The sequence below is a fragment of the Oryx dammah genome, unplaced genomic scaffold, assembly GCF_014754425.2.
Source record: "Oryx dammah isolate SB20612 unplaced genomic scaffold, SCBI_Odam_1.1 HiC_scaffold_26, whole genome shotgun sequence".
Lineage (NCBI taxonomy): Eukaryota > Metazoa > Chordata > Mammalia > Artiodactyla > Bovidae > Oryx > Oryx dammah.
In genome coordinates, this window is record NW_024070210.1 from 17,864,730 (window position 1) to 17,881,945 (window position 17,216).

Below are 17,216 nucleotides of genomic sequence, written 5' to 3' on the forward strand. Positions count from 1 at the left end.
ACCAGATGCCATGATCTTCGTTTTCTGAATGTTGAGCTTTAAGCCAATTTTTCACTCTCCTCTTTCACTTTCATCAAGAGGCTTCTTAGTTCCTCATTAACAAGTGTACAAAGTCATAAAAAAGAATGACATATTTGGGTATAAAGAGGATGTTTGTTACAAGCTTTTAAATGACTCTGAATGCAACCTTAAGGCATTTGGTCTTTACTAGGCAAAGGGGAGTCATTCAAGGTCTCTGGCCTGGAGGAATGATAAATAGAACAATATTTTCACAAAGAAAACTGGTGTCAGTGCTGAAGGTCAACTGAAGAGCAGAAAGATAGGAGATAAGGAGATCAATTGGGTGGCTATCACATAAGTTGTAAGGCAGTGTTTTTTCAAATTGTGGATCGTGTGAAATCAACTTAATGGGTTGTCAGCAAGGACCTGCTGCTGCTGCTGCTAAGTCACTTCAGTCGTGTCCGACTCTGCGACCCTATAGACGGCAGCCCACCAGGTTCCCTCGTCCCTAGGATTCTCCAGGCAAGAACACTGGAGTGGGTTGCCAGGACCTACTATATATGAATAACAGGAAAATCTACTCAATATCCTGTGATAACCTACATGAGAAAAGAATCTAAAAAAGAATGAATATGTGCACATGTATAATTGAATCACTTGGCTGTGTACCTGAGAGTCACGTAACATTGTGAATCAACTATACGCCAATGAAACAAACAAAAAAAACCTTTGTGGATTGTGACAAACATTTAAAGAACCATGAAATCACACTAAAATTTTTTTAATAATGGAATCTATGCTATAAGGGTAAATACGGTTTTACAAATTTTCTTTTTTCTTTTTTTTTTTTTTTACAAATTTCAATCCAGTTCATACGAGTATGTGTATATTTGATGTGTATACTCATGTGTGTGCGCGCACAGTCACTAAGTTGTGTCTGACTCTTTGCTATTCCATGGACTGTAGCCTGCCAGGCTCCTCTGTCCACGGGACGTTCCAGCCAATACTGGAGGGGGTTGCCATTCTCTCCTTCAGTGGATCTTCTCAACCCAGGGATTAAAGTCACTTCTCCTGCATTGGCTGATGGATTCTTTATCACTGAGCCACCTGGGAAGCCCTATGAACATATGTACCGAGTTATTAATTCAACTGTATTTCATATTGTGGGAAGTGGTAAAAAACGTTTGAAAAAGATGACCTAAGGGGGAAATGATGAGGGTCTAAATAAAAGCTGTAGCTCCTGGAAATGGAAACGCAAGAAATTATTTGAGAGCTCTTTCAAAGAATAAATTTAACAGGACTCAGTGATAAACCTGGACGTAGGGCTTGAGGGAAATAAAGGGGAAATATTATAAGATAAATGATGGCTCACCAAAAGATACCTACATCTTAATCCCTGGATGTGAATGTTACCATATATGGGAAAAAATATTTTGCAGCTAAGAGTAAGTTAGGAATCTTAAGATGGGGAAAATATCCTTGATTATCCAAGTGCTTCCTAAATGCAATCATGTATGTCCTTATAAGAGGGTGACAGAAAAAGATATGACAGAGACAAAACAGTAGGAGGAAATATGATCACAGAGGCAGAGACTGGAGTGACACAGTCACAAGCCAAGGAATGCGGCAGTCATTAGAACCCAGAACAGGCAAGGAAAAGAGTCTCCCTTAAAGCCTCCAGAGAAACCACGGCCCTCTTAAAACACTGATATTGGCCCAGTGAAACTGATTTCAGACTTCTGGCCTCTAGAATTGTAAGGGAATAAATTTCTGAAGCTTTAAGCCACGAAATGTTTGCAGCCCAGAGGCAACTTGCATAAGGAACCTTGACAACTGGGAAGGAGTTAATGCCATTAAAAAAGATAAGGCGCATAGGAAAAACAAACAAAATTTTAGATACAACAAGTATGAAATACAAGAGAAATCTGGACAAAAACAGATTAAAAAAAACCTTGATTTTCTAGTTCAGATATTTCAATTCTAACTCTACAAGCTTTAAAATGTCCTTAAACTATTCAGGTTTCATGTTATCTCTAATTTTCTTTGGATAGTCCAACAAGACACATAGTTTATATATTCTTTCTATCATCTGACAATTACTGTGGTTGAAACTGGTGCCAGCTTCTAGGATTATGCAGTGTCTCTGGAATGTTTATTCCAAATAACTAAAAAAATTCTAGAACCATCTGTTACTGTGGATCACTTACTTAAGCCATTCAGGTTTGCAATTTTTTCAATACAGTTTGTAGACAGTGAAAGCTTCCTAAAGGAGAAAAAAAAAAAAGAATACTTCAATTAATAAGAAAAAAAGTTAATAGTATAATAGAAATTATTCCTCAAGTTCTCTCAGACATTTCCTTTTCACACTGAATCCTTTTTTCCCCTCTCAGACATGGCACGTATTCTTTCATTTTGAAATCGTCATACTGTTTCCCTGATTACAAAAGTTAATAAACATTCACTCTATAAAATTAAAAAAACTTTTTTGTGGACAATTTGGTGTTTTCTATTAAATTTTTTAAATGCATATTTTCTTTGACCCAGTAATTCATTTATAGGAACATATCCTATGGAAATACTAATGCCAAATACATATGAATGAACTATTTACTGTATTATTATAATAGCAAAAAAATGGGAAAAAAATTTATAAACACCCATCAGCTGAGGAATATAGATAACAAAATACTATGTTGCCACTAAAACAAACAAGATTGGGCCATACATACCAACTTTGGAAAATGTCCATGATATGTATATTATAAAAAGTCAATGTAAAAAACAAACAAACAAACAAACAAAAAAGTCTATGTAATCCTAACCACCCTAGACATTCCCCCAGAGATAAATACTTTCACCAGTTTATATATATATTTTCTATATTTTTCCCTATATATATTTTAATCGTATAAAAACAAAATTTTAAAGGGAGCATAATTATACACTATTAATCTTCTCTTGACAAAAATGTTTAATATCTTAGTAAACTTCATGCAAAGAATATAATAAAATCTAATTTTATTGAATGCTTCATATGTGCCTAGTATTCTTCTAAATACTTTACATGTATTAACTATTTTAACCATTAGAATGATCCTATGAGCTACATATTAGTCATATTTTATAAATGAGGAAATTGAGACACAAAGATGTTAAGTAATTTGCCTACTATTACACAGCCAGAAAGTAGCAAATCCAAATTTAAAACCCCCCACAACTGACCCTAGAACATGTGATCTTATCCTTCTGATTTAAAGAGGAATTATTCTTTTTTTTTTTTGCTTAAAACAGTAAAAGCAATTACTGTACACTGTAAATTACTGGTCATATGTGTGTATTTTCTAGTCATTCCCCACTCCCAAGAATTACCAATGAAAGTGAAAAATGGAGTGGAAAAGCGGGAATACAGCTGGGGAATAATTCTGTAGTTGTTGTATAGGCAACCTGCCCAAAGATTGTCAGCAAAAATATGAACAGGATGACTCTTAAGCAGTTTCTAGGGTACTTTGGTATGAGGTATAGAACCGTCTCAAGGTTTGATAAAAAGATACTTGACCACTTTGAAATAATGCTCTTTGAAATCATGATTTTGAAGCCAAAAACACATTTAAGGTGGATTTTTATGTAATACACTGTGTTCTCATCACAAAGGACAAGCTGCATACAATAACTAAATTATGTTTGCTTTTCCCTTTAATTCCAAAGATAGACATTAGTCTAATGCATGCATTCACAAATACTTGCTTAAGAGTCATTCAGATTGCTTACTGGTAAATACAGATACCTAGTTTCATCAGTAGATTCTTTTTCTATAAATTTGAAGTGGGGCTTATCTGCTGCACAAGGAAGTTCTTATGTAGGTAGCCAGGGAACCACACTTAGGAAAATATAGGATTTTCCAATATTCCATAACAAGTGATTCTATAACATTCTATAGCCCCGATAAGACATTGCAGCTTAAGAGCATAACCATGGTGTCATGGTTATAACACATAACACAGGTGTCATGGTATAATTGCCTCAAATTAGTCACAGAACCCTGCTAAAAAGTATGCAGAATATTCAGGAAATCAGTTAAAATAATAAACATAGATCTGATACTTAAAGTCTTGGGAAAACAGGATTACAAGTAAGTGTAACTTAGTGCCAATGAGAAAAAAAAAATTAGAAGGCTCTACATGAGAATGCTAGGACTTCCCTAGTGGTCCAGTAGTTAAGACTTCATGCTTCCATTGCATGGGTTCAATCCCTGGTGAGGGAACTAAGATCTTACATGCTGTGTGGAGCAACCAATAATAATAGTAATAAAATAAAATTTTTAAAAATGCTAAGCCTGGTACTTAAAAACTGGTACAATTTTGGTTGATATTTCCTTTTCTTTGTGTTTTTAATATTTTCTAGATGTTTTACAATGTATTTTCATAATTTGAGAAATTTTTCAAAAGCAGTTACTTCTCTGCTTCTGAGTAAGTATAGTATTGACTTTGATGGATAATTTTACAAGAGAAACTACTAGATTTATGACAGAGAAATAGTTTTATTGTGTTATTTAGCTTCTCCTAAGAGACAAGGAAATTTGTGTAAAGAATTCACCTTCTAATGCAGGGGACATGGGTGCGATCCCTGGTCGGGGAACTAAGAACCACGGGGCAACTAAGCCCGTGCACCAAAACTAGAGAAGCCTCTGTGCTGCAGCCAAGAGCCCGTGACCTGCAGCAAAGACCCGGCACAATCAAAACAAAAAACCATCCCGAAAAAAATGTGATACAGGATAGTTTAGTATTACTCTATTAACGACCCTATAAACCAATAATCTTTTATATTTGGCCTTGCCAAAGGGAGAATCACAGGAAGAAGGAAGGGAGGGAAGAAGGGAAACGAAAACCAAGAAAATAAATAAATATTTTTAGTCTGTGTATTTAGAAAAGGAAGGGAAACTTAACACCAATACTAGAAAGGATGAAAAAAGAGAAGCACTTACTCGCAATTAGAAAGCGTGGACAAGGATGCATCCATCTTCTCTATAGGGGGAATCTGGGCATACAGCTTTATCTCTCTGGCTTCAGATGGCTTCTGGCTGGTTTTCTCTTCCTATAATAAAAGTTAATGTGGAAGAAAATAATCCCAGATTATAATGTGGAACTAAAAAGGCCAGATTTTCTCAAGGCTTTTCAATATTTATTTCAAAATAGCTATTAAAATTCAGTAATTCTGTACATTGTTGACAGGACACTTATTGACAACACTTACTTACTGAACCTGATAACTAGCTTATACATGGCTGATTCAGATAATTCCCTGTCAGGTCTCAGCCAAGCGGAAAAGAGGAAAGAAAATAACTTTCATTTCTGTAGTTTTTAAAATCTTTTAAGAGTCTACCAATTAATAAACAAAAATAAAACACAACAAAAAAGACATTTTCCTGGGAAGGATTCCTTGTCCCTAAACAAACTTAAGTATCAGATTTAGATCTATAAGATGAGCTGTTTTTGTCATCTCATCTTTCCATTCCTATATACAATTTAGTCTGAGTTACAACTACCAAATACCAAGAATTTGGGAAGATATTCTCTTTATGACAAAGCTAAGGTCAAATTTATTTGTTCTACAATAATTTACTACTATATTCTATGTTATAGTTTAATTTCAGTACCTAATACAATTTAAATTTTAATTACCAGGATATGCTGCCTAATAATGTTTCCTAAGTACCTCAGTACTTAGTTCTATCTCTCCAACAAAACAAGAAGATACTGCAGCTCAGGGACCATTTTTTTGGCTTTCCTATGTTTTCTATTGTTGTTGTTTAGTCGCTAAGTTGTGTCTAACCCTTTGTGACCCCATGGACTGCAGCACTCCAGGCTTCCCTGTTCTTCACTATCTCCCGGAGCGTGCTCAAACTCATGTTTTCTATAACTAGTGTGATATAAGACACAAAAAAGGTTTTTTTAAAAAAATCAAATCATAACACATCAATAATAGGAAATATATAATCAGTTGAAAGACATCTAATACACATCCACTAGGTATTTTTTTGTGTGCCATAGGTTAGGAGATGGGAGACTGACATCTTTAATAAATGTTGTGTTAATGAAAGTAAGAATGAGCATGATATCTTCAAACAATCTTAAAGACTTATGGCCATAATATAATCTAGAAATAAAATGTACAAACCAAACCAAATAGCCAACCACTTGTTATTATAAACCAAGTGTTATTAACCACTTGTTAATATAAATATTATTATGTTATCCTAAAATCTGCTTCAAGGAAACTGTATTGAATACTAAGCCTACTCTATACTTTTTTAATGAAACAAAACAGATTTTTCACTAGCTAAACAGAAAAGGAATTTTTAAATTGCAATTAGGGTATAAAGAAACTTATAAGCACTAAAAACAAGAATTCAAATATTTCATTATCCTAGCCACTTTGTTTTCCATAGACACCAAGTTTCTTGAAAGACTTTTTATTTAAAGCCCAGCTACAAAAGCAAAGATACATTATTATACAAAAAACTGATAATACAGTCAAATAAGCTATCATTGGGGATAGAAATTGAGGAGCCATCTCTATACTCTCTGGAAATTCTATCCATAATGCTGAAATACAACCATTCAAACTTTATAGAATTTTATATTCAAAATATTTGTTTAAATTTAATGCACATTTTTTACAATGCCATTTCCTAACATTACTATGTGCTTTTAAAAAATGTATCTTGTGTATTTTTTCAGATATAACTGATAAACAGCACTGAATGAATTTAAGACATACAACATACTGATTTGACTTACATAATCATGAAATGATGACCACAGTAAGTTTAGTGAACATCCATCATCTCAAGCAGATACAAAATAAAAGAAATAAAATTTTTTTCCTTGTGATGAAAACTCTTGGGACTTATTCTCTTAACTTTCGTATATAACATACAGCTGTGTTGTTGTTCTTCAGTTGCTAAGTTCTGTCCAACTCTTTGCCACCCCATGGACTACAGCTTTCCAGGCTTCCCTGTCCTTCACCATCTCCTGGAGTTTGCTCAAATTCATGTCCATTGAGTCAGTGATGCCATCCAACGATCTCATCCTGTGTCGCCCTCTTCTCCTCTTGCCCTCAGTCTTTCCCAGCATCAGGGTCTTTTCCAGTGAGTCAGCTCTTCACATCAGGTGGCCAAAGTATTGGAGCTTCAGCTTCAGCATCAGTCCTTCCAATGAATAGGAAGGTTGATTTCCTGTAGGACTGACTGGTTTGATCTCCTTGCGGTCCAAGGGATTCTCAAGCATCTTCTTCAGCACCACAATTCAAAAGCATCAATTCTTTGGTATTCAGCCTTCTTTATGGTCCAACTCTCACATCCATACATGACTACTGTAAAAACCATAGATTTGACTATATGGACCTTTGTTGGCAAAAAGATGTCTCCACTTTTTAATACTCTGTCTGGGTTTGTCATAACTTTTCTTCTAAGGAGCAAGCGTCTTTTAATTTCAAGGTTACAATCATCATCTGAAGTGATTTTGGAGCCCAAGAAAATAAAATCTGTCACTGTTTCCACTTTCCCACATCTATTTGCCATGACGCGATGGGACCGATGTTAATTATTTAATCATTTTGTACACTGCATCTCTAGTACATACTTATCTTGTAACTGGAAGCTTGTATCTATTGACTATCTTCATCCAATTTCCCCTACCCCTACCACTTGCCTCTGGTTACCGCAAATCTAGTGTCTTCTTCTACGAATTTGTCTGTTTGTTGAAACATAATTGACTTACAGTGCTATGTTAGTTTCTGGTGTACAACAAAGTGATTCAATATTTCTATACAATACAAAATTATCACTACTTTTTATAGATTTATTGAGATATAATTGACATATAACATTATTTATGTTTAAGGTATGCAATGTGATACTTTGATATATGTACATATTACAAGATGATTACCAGAATAAGGTTAACACATCCAGCACCTCATACAATAAATTTCGGTGTGTTGAGAACATTTAGGATTACTCTCTTAGCAACTTTGGAGTATATAATACAGTATTATTAACTATGCTATATACAGATTCCCAGAACTTATTGATCTTATAACTGGAAGCTTCTACCCTTTGACCAACTTTTCCCCATTTCCTCCATTCCTCATCTTTGGTAACCACCATTATAATCTGTTTCTATGAGTTGGCTTTTTTAGATTTCACATATAAGTGAGATCACAAATGAAAAAACCTCGAATTGTCTTTACCTATCTGACTACATCATTCAGCATAATGCACTCAAGGTCCTTCCGTGTTGTCACGAATGGCAGGACTTTCTTCTTTTTATGGCTGAGTAATACTCCATTGTATACAAATACACATTTTCTTTGTCCATTCATCCACTGATAGCCATTTAGGTTGTTTTCATGTCTTGGGTATTCTGAATAATGCTGCAATGAACCTGGGGATAATCACTCTTTGAGACAGTGATTTCACTTTCTTCAGATATACATCCAGAAGTGGGACTCCTGGATCTTATGGTAGTTCTACTTTTAATTTTTGAGGAATCTCCACAGTGTTTATATTAATCTCTCCACCATAACACTATACCAACTTACGTTCCCACCAAAGTGCAAAAGGGTTCCCTTTTCTCCATTTCCTCACCAACACTTTTCTCTCATATTTTTGATGACAGCCATTTTAACAGATGTAAGGTGATATCTCTTTGGGGTTTTGATTTGCATTTCTCTGACGATCAGTCATGTTGAGTATCATTTTAGAATTTTTATTCGAGGTTTTTTCATTTGTCTATGCATGATTTTCATTTGTTCACATTGACTGTCTCTGCCTAACCTCCAAGAGATTAAAACCATCATTTATCTAAAACCTAGATCATCCATAGCACATATCACTCTATCACCTAAAAATGATATGTGGTTTAATAATGATAAAGTTGAAAAGAACATGGAGATTCCAGCTATCACCGTAACAGACAAATTAGCCTTTCCAGATTTAAAGTTTCCAATGGTCAGACTTTTTAACTGAAATTTTTATTTAGATATTTGAAGAGTCATGTGCAGTTATAAGAAATAATACAGAGAGAGCCTTTATACACTTTGCTCAGTTTCCCCTAATGGTAACATTTTTCAAAATTATAGTATCACAACCAAGATATTGATATTGATACAATCCACTAACTTTAATCAGATTTTTCCAGTTTTACTTATACTCATTTGTACATGTGAGTGTGCATATGTCTGCATGTGTATATTAAGGTCTATATAATTTTATCACCTGTGTAGGCTCATGTATCCACTAACACCATCAAGATAACTAAACACTTTCAATACCAAAAGATCCCTTGTATTGAATGGTCAGATTTAAATAACTGTCCAAAACTTATCCTAATATGGTTTCTGGAAGTAAGAACTCATAAACTCACCCATCTGGCTAGGGCTTCTTTGATTGTTGTTGCTTTCGCCTTAAAAACAGAAGAAAAAACAAGGTTATTTTTATTGGTGTGATTTGTTGGTTCAATTTTCATGCAACAATCATTAGCCCTGGCATCTACCATTAAAAAGATTTCTTTTTTTGAGACTTTATATGAAAAGAGAATGTTTTAATTTCCTAAAATAAGAAATACTTAAATACCTCCCAGAGAAATTAAGGAAATCATGATGTATCATGTATTATCCTTTACTCTCACATGGTTTACAAAAAACAGAGCTGTCAACACTGATATTGAAATATATCTTATTTCATTATTCTAAGACTTATATCTTCCTTTACATTTTAATATCTTTGAAGTCTGGATACATCTTACAACCAGGAAAAATTTATAATTGCTATAGCCAGGTAGCACTGATGAAGATTCAGAAAAATATTAACCATCTTATTTAATATACATACCATATATATTCATTTTTATGTTTATCAAAGGAAAACACATGATAAAAATCTATATGCCTAAATACGTTTAAAATAACTCTATCAATAAATACAAAATAAAATTTCTAAGTGATAGGAAATTATGTCACAGTTTAATTCCAACTTCTTATTTTTCTTATTTTTAATTTTTTAATTGGAAGATAATTACTTTACAAGGTTGTGTTGGTTCCTGGTGTACAACAACATGAATCATTACTTTTTCTTTCTTAGAAGAAGATAAAATAATGTTGCACCTTATAATCAATAGTATCTTAGATTCAATTTAATATGATATTAAAAACTTTAAAGCTAAGAAAAGGAAGAACATCCTTTGAATCTTTGCTGGAGATTATTTTATAAAAGAGAGAACCCTAAACAATAATAAAAGGAATTATGTCTCTGAAGTAAAGATGCACTAATAAATAACACAAGTTAAAAATAAACTCTTAATTTAAGTAAAATAATAAAATTAAAGACAAAGAATGTAAAAATTGGAGGAATATAACCCTTAAAAGGAAACTTATGCTTAAAATACATTAAGTTAAAAATAAGAGAACAGGGAACTATATTCAATATTCTGTGATAAACCATAATGGAAAATAATATGAAAAGGAATATATATATATATAACTGAATCACTTTGCTGTTTAGCAGGAGTAAATACAACATTGCAAATCAACTATATTTGAATAAAATAAATTTTAAAAAATAAGAGAAAGAAAGAGATAGAAAAAAAATAAATTAAAGCATTCAAAATATTTGGAAAAGTACATCATGAAGGCAGAAGGAAACAGAAAGGAAGAAATCAATGAAAAACAGACTGAAAAGAAAAAAGACCAACAAAACTAAACGCTAGTTCTTAAGTTTCTGGCAAGCCTAACTGAGCAAAACAGAGAGATATACAAATTAAAAATACAGAATAAATAAGGAGAGATGACACAGATACCACAGAGATTTTTAAAATAAAATATTATAATTTTGAAAACCTAAAGTATACATTTCTAGAAAAAAACAAAAATGCCAAAACTCACAAGAAGAATCAGAAAATATGAATAGACCAATAACTATTTGAAAATTAAAAAGATAATCAAAGAGATTTATCCACACCCTCCTCCCCTAAAGCCCCAAATCTAGATAAACTGCAAATAAGTTCTACCAACATTTCAAGGAGCAGATATTCCTTGTTATGCAAGTTGTTTCAGAAACCAGGAAAAAAAAAGAAGGAAAGCTGCCAACTTATTTTATGAGACTAGAATAATCTTGATGCTATAACTAGATAAGGGGCCCTCTTTACTTCTCAAAACAGATTTGAAAAATCTTAGATGCACAATATTAGATTTCCAAAGCCAATGGTGTATAATGATCATGATCAAAAATGGCTTATGCGAGGGGCATATAGATTGTTTAACAACAGAAAAATCTATTACAAATGTAAACCATTTATTAATGGATTAAAAGGGGGAAATTACATTTACTTCAGTAAGTGCAGAAAGAGCATTTGATAAAGTTCTACCTCTGATATTAAAAGCTTTTAACTAAGGGTTAAAGCAAAATTCCTTATTTGATAAAAGCTATATATCAAAATGGAGAAGGAAATGGCAACCCACTCCAGTATTTTTGCCTGGAGAATCCCATGGACAGAGGAGCCTAGCAGGCTACAGTCCATAGGTCGTGGAGAGTCGGACATGACTGAAGCAACTTAGCATGCATGCATGCATATATCAAAAAGCTCTAACCAATACCAGCTTGAATAATAAATTCATTCATTTGAGCAAATATTCACTGATTACCTCCTATATACCAAACATTCTTCCACTTGCTTCAGATATATCAATGAACAGAACAAAGATTCCTGCCTTACGGGAATCTACATCTACTGCTAGGAGACCGATGGTAACTGATATAATAAATAAATAGATAAGTCATATAGAATATTAGAAGGTGATAATTACTAAGGAAAAAGAAAAAGCAAGCTCGGTAAAGAGTATCAGGATGTGTGTATATGTGTATGGTGGATATTTATTTTAAATAAGGTGGTCAAGGTAAGCCCAATTGGGAAGGTAACAAAGTATCCTCAAACTCCTAGAAGACAACATAGGCACAAAAGGTAAAAGAAATAAAAACAAAAATAAACAAATGGGACCTAATGAAACTCAAAAGTTTTGCACAGCAAAACCACCATAAACAAAACAACCTGTGGGTTGGAAGAAATTATTTGTAAATGATGTGATTGATGAAGGGCTTAATTTCCAAAATATACAAACAGCTCATATAAGTCAGTAACAATAACAACAACAAAAATTCAAGGACTTCCCTGGTGGTCCAGCGGTTAAAACTCCATGCTTCCACCACAGGGGGCATAGGTTCAATTCCTAGTTGGGAAACAGGATCCCACATGCTGCATGGTATGGTAAAAAACAACCAACCAACCCACTGAAAAAATGAGCAGAAAACCTAAACAGACATTTCTCCAAAGAAGACTACACATGAAGGATTTTCAACATCACTAATTATTAGAGAAATGCAAAGCAAAACTACAAAGAGCTATCACCTCACATGGGTCAGAATAGCCATCATTGAAAAGGCTATACTGATTCACTTTGCTGTCACCTGAAACTAACACAACACTGTAAATCAGCTATGTTGTTGTTGTTGACATTGTTACTCAGTTGCTAAGTTGTGTCTGACTCTTTGTGACCCAGACTGCAGCATGCTTGGCTCCTCTGTCATCCACTATCTCCTGGAGCTTGTTTTGCCTTCAATCTTTCCCAGCATCAGGGTCTTTTCCAATGAGCTGGCTCTTCATATCAGGTGGCCAGAGTATTGGAGCTTCAGCAACAGTCCTTCCAATGAATATTCAGGGTTGATTTCCTTTAGGATTGACTGATTTGATGTCCTCGAAGTACAAGGGACTCTTAAGAGTCTTCTCCAGCACCATAATTTCAAAACCATCAACTATACTTCAGCAAAAAAAAAAATTTAAGTCCACAAATAATAAATGTTGGCAAGGGTGTGGAGAAAAGAGAACACTCCTGCTCTTTTGGTGGGACTGTAAATTGGTGCAGAAAATGGAATGGAAGTTCCTTTAAAAAGCTAGAAAGTGAACTACTATATGATCCAGCAGCCCTACTCCTGGGCATATATCTGGAGAAAACCATAGTCTGAAAAGATATATGCATTCCAGTGTTCACTGAAGCACTATTTTACAATAGCCAAGACATGGCTAAATGGCAATTAACAGATGAATGGATAAAGAATATGTGGTATATACATATGTACAATGGAATACTACTCAGCCATAAAAGAATGAAATAATGCCATCTGCAGCAATATGGATGGACCTAGAGATTATCATACTGAGTGAAGTAAGCCAGACAGAGAAAGACAAATATCATATGATATCGCTTATATGTGGAACCTAAAAAAAATTTACAAACTAACTTATTTACAAAACAAAGGTAGACTCACAACATAGAAAACAAACTTATGGTTACCAAAGGGAAAAAATGGAAGAGAGATAAATTAGGAATTTAGGAGCAACATATACATACTATGTATAAAATAGATAGACACCAAGGTCCCTGTTTACGACAGGGTACTATATTCAATGTCTTGAAATAAACTATAATGGAAAAGAATATGAAAAAGAATATATATATATATAAACATGTGTAACTGAATCACTTTGCTATATACCAGAAAACAACACAACATTGTAAATCAACTATACTTCAATAGAAAAGAAAAAAGTATTCTCTTTAAGATCCCAGACACATCAAGGATGCCTATCTCCTCTCATTGCTACTGTTTAACATGGTACAAAAGATCTTTATCAATATTACACTAAAAAATAAAACTCTGTGTAGATGATCATCTGTGTAGAAAATGCAATAGAATAAACTAATAAATACTAGAATACAGCAAATGCAGGACACTGTTGACAAGTTAGAAAAATTGAGAGATATTTTCAAAATAAAACCAACAAAAGACTAATATCTAGAATATACAAGGAATTCCGGAAATTTAAAAAACAAATTAAAAAAAGGGAAAAGTTGGAAAAATATATATACAGAAAATTTACAGAAACTGAAATCCAGATGATGACTAACAATGAGATATTTGAACTCACTAAAAATCAGAGAAATGCAGTAAAACAATGGGATACTAAAATACATCCTCATATAGGCAAAAGTCAGAAAACTGTTGAGAATGTAGAGAAATAGAAACTTTCATGCATCACTGAAGGAAGTAAGAAATAGTATAGCTGTTCTGGAACCCAATCTGACAATGCCTAGGGAAATTAAGTATGCAGAGACCCTATGATCCCACAATCTCACTCCTGGGTATATTTTCCTGGGAAATCCTTGTTGTTGCTTTAGTCATTAAGTCATGTCTGACTCTTTACAACCTCATGGACTGTAGCCTGCCAGGATTTCCCAGGCAAGAATACTGGAGTGGATTGCCATTTCCTTCTCCAGGGGATCTTCCCAACCCAAGGATCAAACCCACGTCTCCTGCTTTGGCCAGCGGATTCTGTACCACTGAGTCACTAAGGAAAAGTGAAAGTGAAGTTGCTCAGTTGTGTCCGACTCTTTGCAACCCCATGGACTGTAGTCCACCAGGCTCCTCCGTCTATGGGATTCTCCAGGCAAGAATACTGGAGTGGGTTGCCATTTCCTTCTCCAGGGAATCTTCTCGACCTAGGGGTCGAACCTAGGTCTCCCGCATTGCAGGCAGATGCTTTAACCTCTGAGCCACCAGGGAAGCCCATAGAGAAATCCATGGATGGATCCTAAAAAAGACACTTATAGGAACACTTTCAAGTTGGAAGCAATCAAGTTATCCATAAATTGGTCTATAAAATGACTAGTTCCCCTACAGGTAGCAGGAGTTAAAACCTGAAATGTCTAAATAACCAGTGGACATCATTAATGGGTAAAGCTGGCTATGCAAAGAGGATAACCACTATTTGGTTCTAGAAAACCACTGGCAGGTGGGACTTGGGACCAGGGTTACCCTAATATCACATTTCTACAAATATGAAAACTCTTGTTAATTGAAAGTAACACCCTTACTTTATATACCATCAGGAAAGAAAATATGCTGCCAATTATATCACACCATCATATTTCAGTAATACAAAAATATGAAAAAAGATGTGTCTGATAGTAAAACATGGTATTTTGGATTTTTCAGAGAAGCCAAAAATCCTCATTTTGGTGTAAAATATGATCATTTTTAAGACACTAGAAGCTAATTTTCTTAAATAAAAAACTATGTGGGGCAGTATTTCTAGAGGGCCCCAAAACTACAACCTTGCAGCTTCAGCGAGCTTCACTTAACTACAAATTCCGATTCTCTATTTGAAGATTTTCAATAATTCTTACGGTTCCTACTTTCAGAATTATTTAGGGCCAGTTATTTCTTCATAAAGAAATAACTGAATATAAATCTATGTTCCAGAATTTTTAAATTTTCCTTTTTTTTTTCAAGTAAATGCCTGTGGAATATAGTAAGAAATGTGGAAGGGAAACTACTTTTAAGAGTAGAATTTAACCGGGTGGCTGAGGGCAGGCATGTTTTCCTCATCATTTGAATTTCCAGGGTTCAATTTCTGCTCACTTCAATAGCAGAAAATTAAACTTATTCTTTATAAATATTTCGCATTGGAAAAGACCCTGTTGCTGGGAAACATTGAAGATAAAAGGAAAAGGAGATGGCAGAGGATAAGACAGATAGCATCATGGACTCAATGGACATGAGTTTGAGCAAACTCCGGAGAAAGTGAAGGACAGGGAAGTCTGGCCTGCTGCAATCCATGGGACTGCAAAAAGTAGGACACGATTTAGCAAGTGAACAACAATAAATATTTCCATTAGGCAGGACAATCACATACTTTGCTAAATAGCTTTGGTTGGGTCTTTAACCAACCGACAACTTAAACTACTAGTTGAATCTACCAAGTATGTAAGCAAGAGAGTGCTCACTTTAAGTAGGAAATGAACATCACTACGTAAAATCATTACTTCATAAAGAGATTTGATTGGATAGACCACCGACAGATTTCAAGCCTAAGACAGCAATATTTCTCAAAGTGTCAGGAGGAGCTCTTTAATTTTAGAGTCACTTGAAATGCACATTTCTGAAAAACCCCACTTATGTTAAAAATTCATAATCAGCACTCCAGTTTAGTCCAAAATCATACTTACGCATACTTAAATTTGAGAAACACTATCCTAATATGTTCTATCAGAGAGGGTTTTACAATGTTTACTAACAACTGAACTGAGAGTCGTTCAGAGTGGAACATGGTGACATCACAGGTTTATAAACATTGCCCCAACCAGCATTACACACAATCTCTCCTAACCAACCCCACCCTCCATCTCGCTTGGGGGTGGGAGGGTAAATTGCTTATATTAAAAAGATATCCTTAGTCACACTCTCCCTTCCATCACTTGTCCCACTCTAATCCGCTCTTTTTCGAGAATTTTCTGCTCTTTGCCCTGCCTTTTCTCTGCCCGGGCCGCCCTCACCCCCAGACAACCCAATGCCAGGGCTTCTCTTTCGCCCCAGGCCTCTGAATCCACGGAGCAGGCATCCGCTACTTGCTCCCTTCCGGTGTTCGAGGATGTCCCCCACCCGCAACCCTCCACAGGTACCCTTTTCCACTTCCAATCTACTTGCAGCTTTGGCTGCGAGGCCTAGAGGGTACTTACCATTCCGGCGGTTGCTACTGTCACTGCTCTGGTTGCTAGGGTCCGCCGGGGTCAGTGCGCACGCGCACTTCTCGGAGCTCGCGTAGGATTCCCTACACGGGCAGCCGTCTTTTCTCTCCGCCCTCACGGTGGCGCGAGCGGGGCATTGTGGGACCGTGTGAGCGTTCGCCCCGGTCGTCTGGTTCTGCGGCGCTCGCTTCCCAGGGAGTGCATCTTAGCTGAGAGTGATTTAGGGAGCTCAGGAGCTTAACCTCCTAGAGAGGTGGGGGAGATATCTTTTTCTCTTGTGAAAGTAGTTTCAGCCTAATCTGGAGTGACGTAGCTGCTTAGAGTTTAAAGCTTTTAAACCTCCCTGTAACAGTTCCCTCCACTCCCCAGCCCCACCCCACCCCTCTCAGGGTTGTCTCGGAGCACAGGCTTTGGGTGCCCTGCTTTGTGCATTGAACTTTCACTGGCCATCCCTTTTCCGTATTGTAATGTACATATTTCAATGCTGTTGTCTCAAATCATCCCACCCTTGCCTTCTCCCACTGAGTCCAAAAGCCTGTTCTTTACATCTGTGTCTCCTTTGCTGCCTTGCATGTAGA

At 35.4% G+C, this 17,216-nt stretch overlaps 1 protein-coding gene across 2 annotated transcripts in view; it reads right to left on the bottom strand.

Annotated features, from left to right (window-relative positions):
* DNAL1 (dynein axonemal light chain 1) overlaps positions 1-16,742 on the bottom strand; it is a 37,488-nt gene extending 20,746 nt beyond the window's left edge. The window contains exons 1-4 of one of the 2 annotated variants that reach the window (XM_040227540.1): positions 16,630-16,742; positions 9,426-9,464; positions 4,982-5,091; positions 2,208-2,263 (exon numbers count right to left, since the gene is read on the bottom strand). In XM_040227540.1, the coding sequence (XP_040083474.1) occupies positions 2,208-2,263; positions 4,982-5,091; positions 9,426-9,464; positions 16,630-16,632 (208 nt within the window). In that variant the 5' untranslated portion in view covers positions 16,633-16,742. Of the gene's footprint in view, positions 1-2,207; positions 2,264-4,981; positions 5,092-9,425; positions 9,465-11,070; positions 11,124-16,629 lie in introns of those variants that run through there. The other variant, XM_040227541.1, reaches the window with a different exon arrangement.
* Positions 16,743-17,216: the final 474 nt, after the last annotated feature.